At 42.8% G+C, this 20555-nt stretch overlaps 1 protein-coding gene across 2 annotated transcripts in view; it reads right to left on the reverse strand.

Moving 5' to 3' along the window:
* The window catches only part of acot9.1 (acyl-CoA thioesterase 9, tandem duplicate 1), a 58643-nt gene that overhangs the window by 17157 nt on the left and 20931 nt on the right, over positions 1 to 20555 (reverse strand). For both annotated transcript variants that reach the window (XM_034168102.1, XM_034168094.1), the window contains 3 exons: positions 4806 to 4976; positions 2686 to 2723; positions 2516 to 2599 (listed from right to left, as the gene is read on the reverse strand). In XM_034168102.1, coding sequence (XP_034023993.1) covers positions 2516 to 2599; positions 2686 to 2723; positions 4806 to 4976 — 293 coding nt within the window. The remainder of the gene's footprint in view (positions 1 to 2515; positions 2600 to 2685; positions 2724 to 4805; positions 4977 to 20555) is intronic.

The raw sequence follows: 20555 nt of genomic DNA on the forward strand, positions 1-20555 counted from the left end.
GCTTAATTTGTGAGGAAAAATGTTAAGAGAATAAAAATATGTATTATGTAAAAAGTAAGTCCCTTCGGCTGCTCCCTTGTGTGCACTTGGGGTCGCCACAGCAAATCCAAGGTGGATCTGCATGTTGAATTGGCACAAGTTTTACGCCAGATGCCCTTCCTGACGCAACTCCACATTACATGGAGAAATGTGGCAGGGGTGGGATTTGAACCCGGAACCTTCTGAACTGAAACCAAGCGCATTAACCACTTGGCCACCACCCCCTAAAAATATGTATTATGTATAATATGTAATTTGTAAAGTATTTTTATCTATGAATAGTGTCTGATTTTACATTTGTAAATGATGAACTATTAATGATCACCTTTTCTTAAATGGTTTATAGAGTATTAAAAAGTAATTTAGAAATGTTTTATAAAGACATTACATATTTTGTTATTCACAATTATTAAGCCATCTATTTATGTTCTTACCAATGAGTAGCTAATAAAAAAGAATGCTTTGTAAATGTCTTACAAGTAGTTATTTAAGCATTTACTTACACTTTATAAATGCTTTACTAATGCTTTATAGCGTGCAGTTAATATAAAGTGTTACCAAGATAACTTTTCAGTTAGCGGATTAACTGTTATCAAAGCTAACGTTTTGGTTAGCTGTGCCCATCACTACTTGAGGCAACTTTGTTGTGATTTGGCATTATATAAATGAAATAAATTAAATTGAAAATAAAAATCTTGTTCTTTCGGTCATGACCCAACCCTCATGAGAGTAGGAACAAAGATTGACAAGTAGATTGAGAGCTTTTCCTTTTGGCTCAGCTCCTTTTTTGCCACAACTGTACGGTAGAGTGCATGCAACACCGTCCCTGCTGTGCTGATTCTCCAGCCAATCTCACGCCCCATTATCCCCTCACACTAGTGAGGGGATAATGGGGCGTTCAAGTACCCCGAAGTACTTGAACTCCTTCACTTGGGGCAAGACCTCATTCCGTGCCTGGAGTCGGCAATCCATCAGTTTCCTGCTGAGAACCACGGCCTCAGATTTACAGGTGCTGATCCTCACCCCAGTCGCTTCACATGCGGCTGCGAACCGATCCAGTGAGTACTGGAGGTCAAAGGCCGATGAAGCCAACAGGACCACATCATCTGCAAAAAGCAGTGATGAGACCCTGAGCCCACCAAAATGGAAACCCTCCTCCCTCCGACTATGCCTCCATATCGCAGCCCTGGCAGAGGGCAACCCCCACTGGAAACAAGTCAGACTTATTGGCGAGCACCCGAACACAGCTCTCACTTTGCGAGTACAGAGACTGGATGGCCCTGAGAAGGGACCCCCTCACTCCCGCAGCACCTCCCACAGTACCTCCTAGGGTACCCAATCATACACCTTCTCCAAGTCCATAAAACACATGTTGACTGGTTGGGCATACTCCCAGGCACCCTCCAGGATCCTTGTGAGAGAGAAGAGCTGGTTGGTTGTTCCACGGCCAGGATGGAACCTGCATTGTTCCTCTTCAATCAGAGGTTCGACTATTGGCTAAACCCTCCTTTCCAGCACCCTGGAGTAGACATTAACAGGGAGGCTGAGTAGTGTGATGCCCCCGTAATTGGCACACACTCTCTGATCCTCCTTTTTAAATATGGCGACCACCACCCCAGTTTGCCACTCCTTAGGCACTGTCCCAGACCTCCATGCAATGTTGAAAAGATGTCTCATCCAAGACAGTCCCTCCACACCCAGAGCCTTCAGCATTTCTGGACGGATCTAATCATTCCCAGGGGCCTTGCCACTGTGGAGTTATTTGACTACCTCAGTGACTTCCACCAGGGATGATGATCCCCCATCAGCTTCCAGCTCTGCCCCGATTTCCTTTTGAAGCATGTTGCAGGATTTCCTCAAAGTGTTCCTTTCAGCGTACGCTTACCTCCTCATTTGAGGTCCACAGAGTCCAATGCATACTGCAGACAGCTTGAATAACCAAACCCCGTTTTCCCCTCCTGAGGTGCCTCACAGTCTGCTAGAAACACCTTGGTTCCAACCGAAAGTCTTTCTCCATGGTTACTTCGGACTCCTCCCACACACGCTGCTTTTCCTCCCTCACAGCAGAGGCTGCCACCCTTTGGGCCAGTCGGTACCTTGCAACTGCCTCAGGAGTCCTCCGAGATAACATATTCAGGAAGGACTCCTTCTTCAGTCTGACAGCTTCCCTGACCACCAGTGTCCAACATGGTGTTCGAGGGTTGCTGCTCCTTGAGGCACCTAAGACCTTCAGGCCACAATGCCTCACTGTGCCTTCAGCAATGGAAGCTTTGAACATTGCCCATTCTGATTCAATGCTCCCCAACCTGCACAGGGATGCCACAAAAGCTCAGCGGGAGGTGCGAGTTGAAAATCTGCTGGACAGTGGGCTCCTCCAAAGGTTCCCAGTTCACCCTCACTATCCAGGTGGGCTTACCAGGTCCTCCCCCACCCTCTGATTCATTTGAATAACAAACTAAAACTGTCAGACTCTTACCAATCTTGTCCACTAGGGCGGTGACGATGGACAGTGGAGACCTCTTCAGTGCTGGATTATAGGTGTGCGAGTAAGCGATGAGAACTGAAGAGGGGGAAATAAAGGAAAAGAAAATTTAACACTTCTGATTCTAATGGAAATAATGATATCATACTGCACTAATGTGATACCTGCTAAACTATCCAAGTCCTCCAGGATTCTACCAAACCTGAAAACAAGCACAGGATGACTCACTCCAAGTTACTGTTCCTGTGGGTGTATAACATGAATATATTTAGACAAAGTTAGGAGATCACATTAACCCATTCTGTCCACATCCTACCAGCATTCACCATTAAGAAGAGGTGAAACTTACTGTCACCACCATGACCTTTTGCTAACATTAAAAGAGTAGATATACAACCCCAGTTCCAATGAAGTTGGGACGCTGTGTGAAATGTAAATAAAAACAGAATACAATGATTTGCAAATCCTCTTCCACCTATATTCAATGGAATACACCATGAAGACAAGATATTTAATGTTCAAACTGACAGACTTTTTTTGTTTTTGTGCAAATATTTGCTCATTTTGAAATGGATGCCTGCAACACATTTCAAAAAAGCTGGGACAGTGGCAATAAGATTGGGAAAGTTGATGAATGCTCAAAGAACACCTGTATGGAACATTCCACAGGTGAACAGGTTAATTGGAAACAGGTAAGTGTCAAGACTGGGTATAAAACGAGCATCCCCAAAAGGCTCAGCCATTCACAAGCAAAAATGGGGCGAGGATCACAACTTTGTGAACAATTGCGTGAAAAAAATAGTCCAACAGTTTAAGAACAATGTTTCTCAACGTGACCTTCGATACCTCAGGCGGCACTGCATTAAAAACCAACATCATTGTGTAAAGGATCTTACCGTGTGGGCTCAGGAACACTTCAGAAAACCACTGTCAGTTAACACAGTTCGCCGCTCCGTCTACAAGTGCAAGTTAAAACTCAACCATGCAAAGCAAAAGCCATACATCAACAACATCCTGAAGCGCCGCCGTCTTCTCTGGGCCCGAGCTCATTTGAAATGGACAGACGCAAAGTGGAAAAGTGTGCTGTGGTCTGATGAGTCCACAATTCAAATTGTTTTTGGAAATCATGGATGTCGTGTCCTCTGGACAAAAGAGGAAAAAGACCATCCAGATTGTTACTAGCACAAAGTTCAAAATCCAACATCTGTGATGGTATGGGGGTATGTTAGTGCTCATGGCATGGACAACTTACACATCTGTCATGGCACCATCAATGCTGAAAGGTACATCCAGGTTTTGATGCAACACATGCTGCCATCCAAGCAACATCTTTTTTAGGGACGTCCTTGCTTATTTCAGGAAGACAATGCCAAGCCACATTCTGCACGTTAGAACAGCGTGGCTTCATAGTAAAAGAGTGCAGGTACAAGACTGGTCTGCCTGCAGTCCAGACCTGTCGCCCATTGAAAATGTGTGGCACATTATGAAGCGTACTTATTGAGTGTTGTTAGAAAGAAAGGTGATGTAACACAGTGGTAAACATACCACTGTCCCAGCTTTTTTGAAACATGTTGCAGGCATCCATTTCAAAATGAGCAAATATTTGCAAAAAAAAAAACAAAGTTTATCAGTTTGAACATTAAATATCTTGTCTTTGTGGTGTATTCAATTAAATACAGGTTGAAGAGGATTTGCAAATCATTGTATTCTGTTTTTATTTACATTTTACACAACGTCCCAACTTCATTGGAATTGGGGTTGTACTATAGTAGGTGTCTAAATGAAAGCAAAAATACTGCTACAACAAAGATACCCTCAAATGGTGTATGGTTGGAGGTAGCTGTTAAAAGTATGAATTATTATTACATTATTTGTAAGATTAAACTCGTTCAATGAGATATAACTGCTTCATTTATACAACTAACCGTCTATGTACCTGACACCCCAATTCCATATGAATTTTATGTGTGTGTGTATTTTTTTAACAACATAAAGAAATTACATTTTGGGAAGCAAAAAAAACTACCCCCCTCTCCACACACACACACACACACACACACACACCAAAAACAACTATCATGACTTTCTTAATATTTAACCCCTTCTATGCCTGTATATCTCATCGATGGGAAATTTCACTTTTTATTTGTGAGATACTGACAAGCCAAAATGAGATGGGTGGTAGGTGTTAATGGTTATGGTTAAGACAAGGCTTTTCTTAAAAGTCACAATTTAAGGGTTGTGAACAAGACAATGCAATGTCTTGCACAGCATGCATGTGTACCTGACGGTGTTGTGGAAGGTCAGATATTTCTCTCGAAGTTGTGGCTCTGAGCCTAGAGGCAGGTGGGCCTCCTGGTAGCTGTCCTTCATCCTCTTGGCTGGAAGGTCATTCTGAGATTTGGCTAACATGGATGACAAGGATGCACGCTCTGCCATGGCCTGTTGGTGGTCGCTTTGGTCAACATAAACATGGTGGGGGTGTTAGGCACATTACAGTAGCTGTAAGGGCGGTTAAATATTTTTCATGTGTTAATTACTGATATATATACATATAGATACATAGACAGATAGATAGATAGACACATTTGTGATCAAGAAGTTTACATACTCTGGCAGAATTCTTTGGTTCTTTGGCCATTTTTCAGGGAATATGAATGATAAGACAAACACCTCCACCCACACTCAGTTACTGGTTGGGTGAAGCCATTTATTGTCAAACAACTGTGTTTACTCTTTTTAAATCATAATGAAAACAGAAACCAAACAAATGATCCTGATCAAAAGTTTACATACCCCTGTTCTTAATACCATGTATTGCCCCGTTTAACATCAATGACAGCTTGGAGTCTTTTGTGGTAGTTGTGGATGAGGCTCTCTGATGTAAGCTGCCACTGAATGTCTTGGACTTTATTTACATCAATTACAAAGAAATACATACAGTATGGCACTCTATGGCAGTGGTGGGCACAGTTCAGCTAATCTGACAGCAGATAATTATCGAAGCAAATGTTTTTGCTTGTGGATTAGCTTTCACATAAGTTTTAAAACCATCATCGAATGAATAAATTTAGTTCCGATAACTTTCAGTCTGATAACATTTATTTTGCTGGTAAAGTGAGCAAAGTTTAATGGTCAAAAATATTTGTAAACCCCAAAATCAAACGTTTTAGTCCGTCTGTTGTGTGTTTATTTATGGTAGACTGGCTGTCGCTTGCTGATGATGTCATCATTAAGCGCAAAACGTGACTGGCCAGTCGACACAGGGAGCATTGTGGGTAGTGTAGTTCAGGTTCACTTTAGACGTTACAGTGTTTCCGTCCCTTGTCCCTTGGAAATCTGCTGCAAAACCCATCATACATCGTGCAAAGAGAATTATTTAAATATCTAAAGAACAATGGATTACTTCATCGCATCTAAACAAATGACGATGGCTGCCAGGAGTTAAGGTTTTTTAAAATCTCAGCGATCACTCACAAGCCCAGTAGGTGGTGGTAAATGCAACTTAAGCTCGTGCCGTCCGCCATTGGATCCGTTCGACACAAAAACAAAAACGGACTAATTTTAATATTATTTTATTAAATTTCTTTGTGGCTGACGATATCGCCAAGACTCGGTGGGAGAGAGGAGCTCTCACTGCGTAGCAGTGTACAGACTGGATGTTTACTCACTGTTTCGACCATTTTGGATAATCTCAGGACGATTATTTTTTCAGATGAATTCCACTGAAACTAACAGGTACAACCGCAATTCCAATGAAGTTGGGATGTTGTGAAAAATGTAGGGTTGGGTATCGGGAACCGGTTCTTTTAGGTTATCGTTAAGAAATTATTAGATCCACCAACATCAATAACCTTTTTGCATTGCAATTCCCTTATCGGTCCTTCAGAGCAGCCGTTGTTTTTGGGGGTGTTTGTCGGGAAAATGATAATTTCTCTATGTTGATTGCAGACCCTGCAGTGGGTCTGTAATTAACCATTTTTGCAGGTGGCTCTACTTTGAAGCAATGAAACAGTGCTCCGACCCATTGCTTCCTTGGATCTTTGCTTTGATGCTTTTGCGAAGTGGCAACTCTGCTTCTTAACCCCTCTCAAAGCCATTAAAATATGACAATCCTGAGTCACTTTTGTGCGGATTAAAGTCACTAACTGGGACTCCTGTCTTGTCACGAAAAAGAAATGAGACTCGTCCTCCATTCTATTTGTACCGCTCCAAACGCTGCATGGCTCTCTACTGAGACAGAGTCCGGTTGGAATTAATAACTTCAAAGTGAATCGCCGTTTAAATCAAATGATACCTCTTTCCAAACGTTGTAATACAAACCAACTGCAATCGATGAAAATATTTTTTTTTCCTCCCAAAATGAGCCGTCCTGCACTGATGTGCAGCAGCCAGCTGAGCTCAGCTCAGACATATGGAGAGACAATAATGCCAAAATGTCTGAAAGGAAATTCTTTTGACAAAAGCTACAAATGTTGTTTATTTTTATTTATGTCAAGATCAAGGATCCAGTGACCAATTTCATATTTATTTACTTTAAGACTCAATAAAATGTTGTTGTAGAAAGCCGGTAAACCCTACTTTTAGTACACAGAGGTATCGATAAGGAATTGGATCAATAATGGCACTGATAGATAAAATCTTTTCAATACCCATCCCTAGTAAAACGTTAATAAAAACAGAATACAATGATTTGCAAATCCTCTTCAACCTATATTCAATTGAATACACCACAAAGACAAGATATTTAATGTTCAAACTGATAAACTTTATTGTTTTTGTGCAAATATTTGCTCATTTTGAAATGGATGCCTGCAACAAGTTTCAAAAAAGCTAATACAGTGTTATGTTTACCACTGTGTTTGTTAGAAAAATTATGTTTGTACCATCACAACACTTATTATCGTTTGTTCTGCACCACATATCTTATGCATGCTTATATCTTTTGCACCATGTAGTACTGCATGTCTCTGCTGGGATTGCGGCCTTGAAGCGAGGTTGTTTGATGTTTGATGGGAAAAGAATGGAGTATAGGCTAGCAATCACAGCAAACCCACAGATAAGACATGTATTAAACCTTGTATCCACCAGCTGCACAGGATGTTTGCTTCCACTCAAGGTGACTGACAATGTCACTATGATCACGCCCTGCTTGTATGTCACTGTTTGACTGAATAAAATGATGCTGAGCACAAGAAGACAGTCGAAGAGAGTCAGAAAGAGAGTAAGGTGGAGACTGTGTGCTCTGAGACTGCTCTTCCCTTTGTAAAGCTGACAAAAAAAGATTTTCTGCATTCCGTGTCCATTCTTTCTTAAGTGTCTAAAGGTGTCTGACCCTGACATTACTTGGCGTTTCCGCCCGGTTGCCAACATACCCAGTCGCTGACAGGAGGAGGACGACACGCCGAAGCCCGTCGACGGCCGGTCCTTACTAGTGGGACTGAAGCAAAGACCTGGGAGGAGTTGTTCCTCGCCAGGCCGGTGTTTCAGAGTCACCTCCGACTGCCAACGGCGGATTGATGCATCCGGACCCAGACGAGTGGAACGGAGTCAGCAAAACAAGTAAGGTGCTTAAGTTTTATGAATTACCGTTGTGTTAGCAAGGTCATGCTGAAATGACCCGTTGTAACAAGGTCATGCTGAACTGACCCGTTGAGAATAGTGGCGCTGAAGGACCACAGTGACAGTGAATGCATGTCAGTGCATGTTAGTGTGTTTTGCATGTAATTGTGTGTTTGTGATCACGTAGGTATTATGGGGAATTGTTGTTGCTCCAAGGTGGAGCCTAGGCCAATAGGAGATGTGAAGTTTATGTTGTCTTTAAATCCTTATGCTGTTAAGTTTTTGCCAAAGTGGAAGAGGAAATATGGTGTTTCTGGGAAGTTGAAGCTGGAGGACTGGAAGGATGTTGTAGGAAAGTTAGAAGTAAGTGTGGCAGGGAAGACAGGGAAAGCGAAGGGAAAGAAAGAGGAAGAGCTGAAAGTGGCACGGTTGTGGCTGGAACAATGTGTGAAAAGAAGGAGAGGGGTCGCAGAGACTAAAGCAATGTTTGTAAGAAAGGAGGACAATGAAGGTGTGGTTGTGGTTAGAAGAAAGAAAAAAGTAAAGATAGAGGAACCACAGATAGAACCATCTGCTGCTTCACACGACTCGGAAGCAGAGACAGATGACAGGCCAACAATAACAAAACCGTCTCCTGAGCCAAGTGAGACTGCCGGTACTCACATGGAGCTGCGAGACAGACAGCAGATTACAAAACCACAGCGTTATCGAAGTGGATCATTCCCCCTAATACAGGTCCCTAATCCTGATCCAGGGGAGGACTGTGAAACCATCATGTATGTTTTCCGACCGTGGAATTTGAAAGAGGCAGCAGATGCAGTTTCAGGAGTAGCTGATGTTCAGGAGGACCCAGAGGAGTGGATGGATCACATAATGGGGATAATACAGTCGTACCGATTGAATGGCCAGGAGGCCGGCGAAGCGATGCAATGTTCATTAGGGAAAAATTGGGCCAGAGTTAGGGGAAATTACACCAGTAGAAGGGACAACGGTGTGGTTTTCCCCTATCCGGCCGATGGCGAATTGGAAGACCGTTATCAAGGGCAACTGAAAGACGTTTTCGCGAGGGTTCGTGAAACTTTTCAAGGACGCGCTAATTATCCACAGTTAGCGGGTGTCAAACAAAGGACAGACGAAACACCGGACGATTTTTTAGTCCGTTTCCAAGAAGAGTTCCGTGTCCATAGCGGGATTCCGTTTGAGGAAGATGCAAAAAGTCCATATCAACAACAATTAAAACAGGCGTTAATGAATGGGTTCCAACCAGGTTTAAGTGCCTGGATAAGGAAACACATGGTTGAATTCGATACGGCATCTGTTACTTCAGTTATGCAATGGGCCAGACACGCCTCCAAAGTGATGGAAACAAAGAAAAATGTTAAACTCAAATCTGGCGCTAATGTGTTCTGGACCGATGATGTTCCATCTATAAGCGGAGGGAACCGTCTCCAGGGTCACTACCGCGGCCGAGGGCGTGGCCGGAGTGGTTTCCATGGTGGAAAAATGAATCAAGGCAGACTGCATCCAGATGCATGCTGGATATGCGGCAAAATAGGGCATTATGCCAGAGACTGTCCTTATAATGATAGCGAACAACAAGGTTGCGGGGGACACCGTGGCCCCAAACCCTCTGCACCACCATGCCATGACGATTACAACAAATCAAAGTGACTAGATGCTGTGTCCCCGTCACCAGAAATTTGTGTGGATGTTTGTGCCGCTTGGAATGTGTTGAACTCATTGGAGGAAAAGCCAAACATTTTTTTGAAATTGAATGGTAAGGTAGTGGAGTTTCTCTGTGATTCAGGTGCGTGTAGGACTGTTCTCAAAATAACTGTGCCTCATGTCCAAGTGTCAAATGGAAGTCAGCCAATGGTGCAACTGAACAGCGAAGAATATCCAAACTGATTTGTGTCGCTGATCCTGAGAGTGGTGAGAATGTTCGAGCTTCAGTGGTTCTCTCACCAGACTGTCCTGTTAATTTGCTGGGGAGAGATTTGATGAAGCTCCTCCATATTGCTGTTGTTCCCACTTCAAAGGGCATGAAGGCAGTCAGGATTAACCCAGATGACGTTCTTCACGCTCATGCAGAAACTGATAATCAAAGAGTTTATTATTCGCTTGATTTGACACAAAACCCGTTTTCTGAGGTCACTAATAAATTGTTGACAATGGCTCAAGCCACACTGCAACAACCAGAAGACATTATGGTGGCTGAAAAGTTACATGTTACCATGTGCATCACACAGCAGCCTGATTGTGTTTACCAAGAAAAACTGATGTCATATGCCCCAGCTGCCCTCCACATTCCGTATCTGTACACAGATAGGAAGTCCACTGCAGGCACTGACGCTGTGTTTTCTCCTGAAGTTAACCCGTTGTTTGTCATGTCGGGGAGCCCTCACGTGTCTTTGTGCAAGCCTCAGACTCTGCAGTGGAAAGATTTAGGTCAGGTTGTGACCCGAGCTGTGTGTGCTTCTGATTATCAGGCCCAAGATGAGGAAGGCTGGGAGTTTAGCCCTTCAACACAAATCTACCGCAAATCTTTAGGGCTGCTCACCAGTGCACACCCTGCTGTTCATGACCTCTTCTGACCAGAAACGGCTGGTGCTCTGCTAACAGCAGAGGAGGAGGCTGATCTTGCAGACCTCCCTGAAACACTTTGGGTTAAAAATCCCACTGATGTGGGACTTATCAAGTCCATAGCTCCAGTGCAGTTGAAACCTAAATCCGACTGTAGACCCAGAGCGCGCCAATATCCACTCAAAGCAGACGCACAAGAAGGTATTAAACCTGTGATTGATGGGTTGTTAAAAGCAGGAATTCTTAGAGAATGTCCTGATTCACCATGTAACACTCCTATATTTCCTGTCAAAAAGGCAAATGGTGTCGACTGGCGTCTGATACAAGATCTCAGGTTCGTTAACGCAGCTGTAGAAACAAAAGCTCCATTAGTGCCAGATCCACAAACGCTTTTGAACTCTTTGAGACTAGACAGTACATTTTTACAGTGATTGATCTGAGCAATGCTTCTCTTCTCAGTTCCGATTCACCCAGATTCTCAGTTCTGGTTTGCATTCACACATGCTGGCAAACAATATACATACACCAGATTGCCCCAGGGTTTCACAGACAGCCCAACCATCTTCACACAGGCCATTACTAGTTGTTTGTCCACATTTACACCCCCACGAGGAAGTCAAGTTCTTGTGTATGTTGATGACATTTTGATTGCATCCGACACCGCTGAGAGCTGTAAAGTTGACTCTCTAGCCCTTATGGCTCATTTGGCAAAGACAGGAAATAAAGTGAAAAAGAAGAAGATGCAATGGGTGCAACAGAGTGTTAATTATTTGGGTCACACACTTACTGCTGAAGGGAGGCAAATTCAGCAGCAGAGAAAGTTGGCTATTTCAAACACTCCCAAACCTGTGACTAAGAAACAGATGATGGCTTTTTTGGGTCTCTGTAATTATTGCAGAGCGTGGATCCCATCCTATGCTGCTAAAACACAATTACTGCTGAATTTGATCTATGACACCCCCATGGGACTGTCAGATAAAATCACGTGGACCAAAGAAGCAGAAAAGCAGTTTTGTGATTTGAAAGTAGAACTAACATCTTCTACTGTGCTGTCACTTCCTGATTATTCTAAACCATTCACACAAACAGTTGATTGCAGATTTAGTTTTATGCAATCTGTGCTCCTACAACCGCATGGAGGAAAATTGAAACCAATTGCATTCTACTCAAAAAGATTGGATCCAGTGGCACAGGCACTGCCCCCTTGTGTTCAAGCTGTTTGTGCTGCAGCCATGGCCATTGAGTCATCAGCTGATGTTGTATTGTTTCATCCAACTACACTATTAGTACCACATGCTGTAGATGTGTTGTTGCTACAGGCTAAAATGAATTTCTTATCACCAGCCAGACATTTATCTTATACTGCTACGTTGTTGTCACAACCCCACGTGGTCATAAGGCGATGCACCACACTGAATCCAGCTACGCTCCTCCCCACTGAGGAGGATGGAGACCCCCCACAGCTGTATTGCTGTTATGAAAGTCTCAGCTCCCCAGAGCCGATCTGACAGATACTCCCCTGTCTGAGGGAGAAGTCTGGTTATTGACGGTTCTTGCTCCAAGAATGCTAAGGGACAGACGTAGACAGGATATGCTGTAGTGACATCACAGAATGGTGTAATTGAAGCAAAACAAATAACACCCCACACATTCAGCACAGGCTGCTGAATTCATTGCTCTGACTAAAGCTTGTATTTTGGCCAAAGTATAAAAAGTAACTGTTTATACAGACAGCCAATATGCGTTCTCAACAGTCTTTTTCTTCGCTAAACAATGGGAGCGAAGAAGAATGGTGACATCTACTGGCAAACCTGTACACATGCTGCTCTTCTAAAAGACCTTTTATCTGCTATTTGTTTACCCACCTCATTGGCTCTGTGCAAATGTGCAGCACACACATGGTGTCTACTGGTAATAGATTCGCTGACGAAATTGCTAAAACCGCTGCATCAGGCACACTTGGAATGTCTGACATTTATTCAGCTGAAACTGACACATCCTTGATTGATATTGAGGTACTGAGGAGCTGCCAACAGGGGGCTCCACTAACAGAGAAAAGGCTTTGGACAGACAAAGGCGCTACGCTTAATACAAAACTCTATTGTATACGTGATATGCCGGTTCTACCTCGAAGATTATTTAAAACAGCAGCCATTTTATCGCACGGCCATGCCATGTGTCCACAGGAGGGATGGTAACCCTCATTAGTAAACATTTTGCAACATTTGGGTTTAATGCTTACTCAAAAAATTACTGTAGGATGTGCCCAACATGCATTAGACACAACCCACAAGGGAATGTGAGACCAAAACGAGGCCAGTTTCCACAACCACAGTATCCATTTCAAAGCTTCACATGGATTTTATTGAACTCAACCAGAGTGGACCATATAAATATTGTTTGGTCCTCATCGATGCATTTTCCAAATGGGTTGAGACTGTTCCATCCAAGAAAGCTGATGCACTAACTGTAGCAAAGGCCATTTGTAAAACTGTTGTACCAAATTATGGCGTTCCAGAGATCATTTACAGTGATAATGGACTTCATTTTGTGAATAAAGTGATATCACGGATGGCAGACAATTTACAAATAGTATTGAAAAACCATTGTGCCTACCACCCACAAAGTGCAGGGTTGGTAGAAAGAACTAATGGAACAGTTAAAAGCAGACTTTAAAAATGCATGGAAGAGACAAGGAGGCCATGGCCAGAATGCTTGGACCCTGGTTAAACTCTATATTGCGTATTACACCAGCAGGAGCAGGCCTCACACCATTTGAAGTCTTATATGGTAAACCTTATAGGTTGCCAGTGTTCCCAAAAGACTTAGAAATTGCTGATGAAGAAATCACATTAGCAGACTATATGAGAAGATTGTTACAAGAAAAAGATGTGTCAAAAGCAAATTTACTGCCATCTGATTCTTTGCCCTACAGGACAGTCCACTGGTTCAGCCGGTGATTGGGTGTTCGTGAAGGTCATCAAAAGAAAAAGCTGGTCCAGTCCACGTTGGGAGGGGCCATACCAAGTGCTGCTGACGACACCCACCGCTGTGAAAATCGCCAAGCGACCCAGTTGGATCCACCTAAGCCACTGTAAGCTACAGCGTGTGCCAGAACCCTCCAACGAGTAGTGGGAAAGTCCTGACTACAAGGGGTTTCACCATCTAGAGATGATTCGTCTCAACGTCAGTGAAGTAACCACCTGATCCCTACTCATTTAGTGTGAGGTGTTTGGTGACACTGTAAGCTGAGCAACAATGCTACCGGAGGATGCTCTGGTGGGGCGGCGTGTTCCGGCAGGACAACGGCGGCAGGAACATCGCGGTCAACGCCGTTGCAAAGGTATCTGTTGTGTTGTGGTCTTAGTGTGTGGGATACTGATTGGACTTCTTACATGGTGGCTGACCCAAGAATGGATGAAAAGACGTACACTCCAAGACAGACACGGTTGATCTGAAGTACTTCCCAGTAGCACATTGATGCATCATTACCAAGGCAACATGTGGTGGCGCTTTGTCAACTACACCGCCACCTCCAACAACATGACCAACTGTTATGTCTGTGCTCGCATGCCAACATCGACAACCCACCACAATGTCTACACGACTAATCCCAGGACTGTGGCCCCAGGATGTCTGATAGCAGCGACGACAAACCCAGGCAGGGAAAAACGATGGCACAGGCCGACTACTCAAAGCCATACAAGACAAGACAAACGATCCCCATACTCCTTCAGCTGCACAAATCCACGTCACACAGTATACGGTCTTGGGCCGCAAATGGCCGAACCCAGGTGATGGTGGGTGTCAACCCACTATGGAGTCTATGACGTGTGCGTGACAGGAAACCGGAACAAACAAAGTAGGAGAAAATACCACCCTCACTCTGTAAACATACATACACCTTCTGCACATACGTCAGTGAGAAGGCGATCTATGCTGTGCTGAACATGAAACTGTGGGCATAACCGCACCTGTTACCGCGGCCAACAAGGTACATGAGCCAAACAGAGCATGGTGTAAAAACGGCCCTTACAGATGCTGGTGCTCGCCCATTGCTCCATCATAAAAGGCAACAGAGTCCTGACGGACTATAGTTGGCAGTGTGGCACAAAGATATATGCTAACTTACCTGACAACTGGTCAGGAGTCTGCAGTTTGGTGATTTTACATCAGGCTCTGGTCTACATCCCGAAAGACCATCTCCTCAAACTACCAGACCATCTCCATCCGACTCAACCCAACTATCTGAGTCAACCCAAGTTACTGAGTCATCATTAGACCAAGCGAGGATATGCAGAAATCCAAAGTGATCAACACATCTTCTCCACAGGACGAGACATTGCCATAGCTCTCTTTCCCAACTTTGGGATCTCCGACGTAAGAAGAGAAGTGGAATTCACCAGATACAAATTCCTACAGTTCATGAATTCATCCTTGACCTTCGCAAAGGCCACTTCGGAAGAACTCACCGCTCTACGACTGATGGTGCTACAGAACCGTCTGGTTCTCGACCTACTGACTGCTCCACAAGGAGGTGTGTGCGTGATAGTGGGAACTGCATACTGCACCTTCATTCCGGACAACACTGCCAGCAGCGGGGCCATCCAAAAGGCCATCGCTGAAATGACTACCACCAGAGATGCTGTGGAGGCTACCATGAACTCAAAGAGTTGGGACTTTTGGTCTTGGTTCACATCTGGAACTTGGTGGCAACTCCTTTTGAAAATTTGTATCCCTCTCATTGCTGTTGTGGTTCTGTTTTGTGTGCTTCCATGTATTCGTAGCATGTTCACCCAACTGATGACCCGCTCTTTTCTGCAGCACCAAGTCCTGATACAACAACAGCAGCATAGAAGCTATGAACCTATGCGGCAACAAATTGACAATGTCAGTGCAGGATATGAGAATGTGTAATGCTTTTATGATGTGCTTATTGACAATGTGAAAGCAAGTGATAAGCAGTGTTGCCACAGTTACTTTGAAAAAGTAATCCAATTACTGATTACTGATTACTCCTTGAAAAAGTAACTTAGTTACTTTACTGATTACTCAATTGTAAAAGTAACTAAGTTAGATTACTAGTTACTTTTTTAGTTACTTTCCCCAGCTGCCGACAACAACCCACCTCAACATGACAATGATACCTGTTTTGCCAAAACTTACTTTATAGTCACCCTTTCTTGACTTCAATGAAAATAATACTTGTTTTATAAAAAGTAAAATAAAGACATCTTTCTTGACCTCATATTTAACTGTTGACAGCACTGTAACAGTAAAACTTGCAATTTCGAACCTACATTGTTTATAAATGTAACTATTAAATTCATTCTAGCATTTTTCTAACATTTAAATTCTCTCTAAATATTTTACTTGTCGAAATTAATATTATTTTAAGTAGTATTAGTAGTTGTAGTAAAAAAAGGCTTCAAAACTGGACCTTTAATCTAGAGGTATTGTGGGGGGGGCACATCCCTGCCCCACACCCCCATTCCATCTGGATTCGCCCCTGCTTTGGCGTTTGAGCACAAACAATGGATAACATTTATTTATGCAGAAAACATGACCAGATTTACAGGTAAGAAAGTTTTATTGCGTTTTCACATCATGTGGTCCTCAGAAAGAGAGTTAGGTGCATTTGAGTGGAAAATAGTGTTAGTTGTTGACGCGTCACGGAGGATCAGCTGTTTTTAATGACCAGATACAGAGTGGCTCAGCTCACAATTCTAAATAAAGGAGGAAAAAAAAGTATAAAAATGTCTTTGTAAAGCTCAGTGCAGGTGTGCTGATCACCGCGCTTTAAGAGGTGAGGACGAGTCGAGCAGCTGCAAAAAACCGTGGATGAAAAGCTCACAGCTCGCTGAAAGTGGGCAGTTCAGTCAAACCCCACGGACCAAGTTTAACGCTGCTATCAACCCACAATGAAAAATAATAGTAACGCACAGTGACTTGGAGAAGTAACTTTAATCTGATTACTGATTTGGAAAGATTAACACGTTAGATTACTTGTTACTAAAAAAAGTGGTCAGATTAGAGTAACGCGTTACTAAGTAACGTGTTACCGGCATCACTGGTGATAAGCATCTGATGTTCTGCATTCACAAACGAAAAACAGGAGGGATATGTTAGAAAAATTATGTTTGTACCATCACAACACTTATTATCGTTTGTTCTGCATGACATATCTTATGCATGCTTATATCTTTTGCACCATGTAGTACTGCACATCTCTGCTGGGATTGCAGCCTTGAAGCGAGGTTGTTGATGTTTGATGGGAAAAGAAGGGAGTATAGGCTAGCAATCACATCAAACCCACAGATAAGACATGTATTAAACCTTGTATCCACCAGCTGCACAGGATGTTTGCTTCCACTCAAGGTGACTGACAATGTCACTATGATCACGCCCTGCTTGTATGTCACTGACTGAATAAAATGATGCTGAGCACAAGAAGACAGTCGAAGAGAGTCAGAAAGAGAGTAAGGTGGAGACTGTGTGCTCTGAGACTGCTCTTCCCTTTGCAAAGCTGACAAAAAAAGATTTGCTGCATTCCGTGTCCATTCTTTCTTAAGTGTCTAAAGGTGTTTGACCCTGACAGTGTTACATCACCTTTCCTTCTAACAACACTCAATAAGTGTTTGGAAACTGCGGACACTAATTGTCAAAGCTTTGTAGGTGGAATTCTTTCTTGCTTGATGTACGACTTCAGTTTTTCAACAGTCTCCGTCTCCGTTGTCGTATTTTGCGCTTCATAATGTGCCACACATTTTCAATGGGTGACAGGTGTGGACTGCATGATGATGACAGTGTTTGGGGTTTTATTTTTTATTCTTTTTTTTGTGCATTCTTGTGTTTGTGATCCTTGAATTTACCCAGCAGCCCCTGCGGCACTTAAAGTGAAACTGGTTTAGCAGAAGCTGACAATGTAATCCGATGTGGTTGTGTCCAAATCAGTACTAATAGTTATAGGTTATCTGTAATAAAGATAAATTTTTTAGCAGTTTATCGTCATAAAAGATAACTTTTCAGTTATCTGATGAATGGTTATCGAAGCTAACTTTTTAGTTAGCTGTGCCCATCATTGCTCTATAGTAAATCTGCGTGGAGTAGGCAGTTCTCAAAAACTGAGTGACTGTGCAAGAAGAGTGAGGAAACCCACCAAGACACCCAGACAACTCAAAAGAAGCTATAGGCTTATGTGACTGTGATTGGAGAAATTGTGCAGAGAGCAAATTTTACATTTTGCATCACAACTCTTAATGTCCTCGTGGAGAAGAGCAGAGAAGGATATTCTTTCACCAAAACAGATCAAATCTAGGCTTGCATCTCAGATGTACCGTCTCGCAATTTGTAGCCATTTCTGCTGCACTGACGTTTCTGGCATCTGAGTCATAGAGAAAGCACAAGAATTGTCTCAGATGTACCTTCTGGCAATTTGTAGCTGAACTTTCAGGTCTTCTTTTTTAGAAAATTCTTCTCTATACCACTTCATCATGAAGCTGTATAACTGGTGATACAAACCATGATGTGTGAATAAATGTGTGAAGCCATTTATTGTCAAACAACTGTGTGTGCTCTTTTTAAATCATAATGACAACAGAAACTAACCAAATGACCCTGATCAAAAGTTTACATATCCTGGTGTTTTTGGCCTGATAACATGCAACAAGTTGACACAAATGAGTTTGAATGGCTACAAAAGGTAACCATCCTCACCTGTGATCTGTTTGCTTGTAATAAGTGTGTGTCTATAAAAGAGTCATTGAATTTCTGGGCTCCTGACAGACCCTTGCATCTTTCATCCAGTGCTGCACTGACATTTCTGGTTTCTGAGTCATAGGGGAAAGCAAAACATTTGTCAAAGAAAAGGTAACTGAACTGTGTAAAACAGGAAAGGGATATAAAAAATATCCAAGAGACTGAAAATGCCAATCAACAGTGTTCAAACTCTAATTAAGAAGTGGAAAATGAGGGATTCTGTTGGAACCAAACCACGGTCAGATAGACCAACAAAAATTTCAGCAACAACTGCCGGAAACATTGTTCAGGATGCAAAGAAAAACCCACAAATAACATCAGCTGAAATACAGGACTCTCTGAAAAAAAAAAAAAAAAAAAAAAAAAAAAACTGGTGTGGTTGTTTCAAGATGCACAATAAGGAGGCACTTAAGTCTGGTGACTTCTTAGTCACCAGAAGAAAGCCATTACGACACAAATGCCACAAAGTATCCCACTTACAATATGCCACACAGCACAGAGAACAAAGTCATTTGGAGTGATGAGACCAAAATCTAACTTTTTGGCCACAACCATCAACGTTACACTTGGAGAGGAGTCAACAAGGCCTATGATGAAAGGTACACCATTCCTCCTGTGAAGCACAGAGGTGGCTCGCTGATGTTCTGGGGATGTGTGAGCTACAAAGCCACAGGAAACCTGGTCAAAACTGATGGCAGGATGAATGCAGCATGTTATCAGAAAATACTGGAGGAACATTTGCACTCATTAGCCCAGAAGCTGCACATGGGATGTACTTGGACGTTCCAATTTTCAATTTACTTTCATTTATATAGCGCCAAGTCACAACAAAATTGCCTCAAGGCACTTCACACAAGTAAGGTCTAACCTTACCAACCCCAAGAGTAAGCACACAGGTGACAGTGGTAAGGAAAAACTCCCTCTGATGCTCAAATCATCAGAGGGAAACCAAAAGCAGACCAGACTCAAAGGGGCGACCGTCTGCCTGAGTCCTGCTAGCAACACAACTGACAAAACAATTTACAAAATGAATATACAGGAAATTTTGTAGTTGCACAGGACAGGAGGGTTGCTGAAGTAGACACCACACCCATCTCTGGATGGAGCCAAACCTCAAACAGAGAGATAAAACAGAATCAGGCATCAGAAAGACAACAAATACAGTATAATTTGTCAGCATTAAGCAATAAGAAAAACAGAAGAAATACTATGGTGCTCACCGGCCACTAGCCCTAAGCTTTACTAAAAGACCCAGACTTTAGACAAAGCTGAGGCCGCGGCCGGCTCCATTTCCTATTAAAATTAATTTAAAAGGGTAAAAAGCATAGTAACATACTATGCCACTATGCTGGCCATATGAAAGGGAAAATAAGTGCGTCTTGAGTCTGGACTTGAAAGTCTCTACAGAGTCTGACTGTTTTATTGATGCAGGGAGATCAATCCACAGAACAGGCTTTTCTGCTTCCTGTCAAAAGTCTGGCAGCTGCATTTTGAACCAATTGGAGACCCCTAATGTTGGACTGCGATAAACCGGAAAACAGAACATTGCAGTAGTCCAATCTAGAAGACAAGTGTATGAATCAGGGTCTCAGCATCAGCCATAGACAGGATGGGACGAATCTTTGCTATATTTCGCAGGTGGAAGAAAGCAGTCCTCATAATATCTCTAATGTGAAGGTCAAAGGACAATGTAGGATTAAAAATTATCCCAAGGTTCCTCACTTTGTCAGTGTGATGTACGACATGAACCTAGGCTAAGCGTTAGCTGGTCAAATTGATGTCGATGTCTCACTGGACCAAGAACCATCATTTCAGTCTTATCTGAGTTTAAAAGTAGGACGTTTCTTGACATCCAACTACTCACTGATGCAAGGCAATCTTCTAAGGATTTTATGTGGATGACATTACCAGCATTTATAGGCATGTATAACTGACTATCATCATAGCAATGAAAGGTAATCCCAAAATGCCGCAATATGTGTCCAAGGGGTGCTATATAAAGAGAAAAGCATGGGTCCAAAGAAGGACTCCTGTGGAACCCCAAATTTCATGTCAATAAGGTTAGGGGTAGTGTTATTGTACAAAACAAAGTGAGAACGACTGGTCAGGTATGATGTCAACCATACAAGGG

Source organism: Thalassophryne amazonica, chromosome 1, assembly GCF_902500255.1.
Source record: "Thalassophryne amazonica chromosome 1, fThaAma1.1, whole genome shotgun sequence".
In the NCBI taxonomy this organism is placed as follows: Eukaryota; Metazoa; Chordata; class Actinopteri; order Batrachoidiformes; family Batrachoididae; genus Thalassophryne; species Thalassophryne amazonica.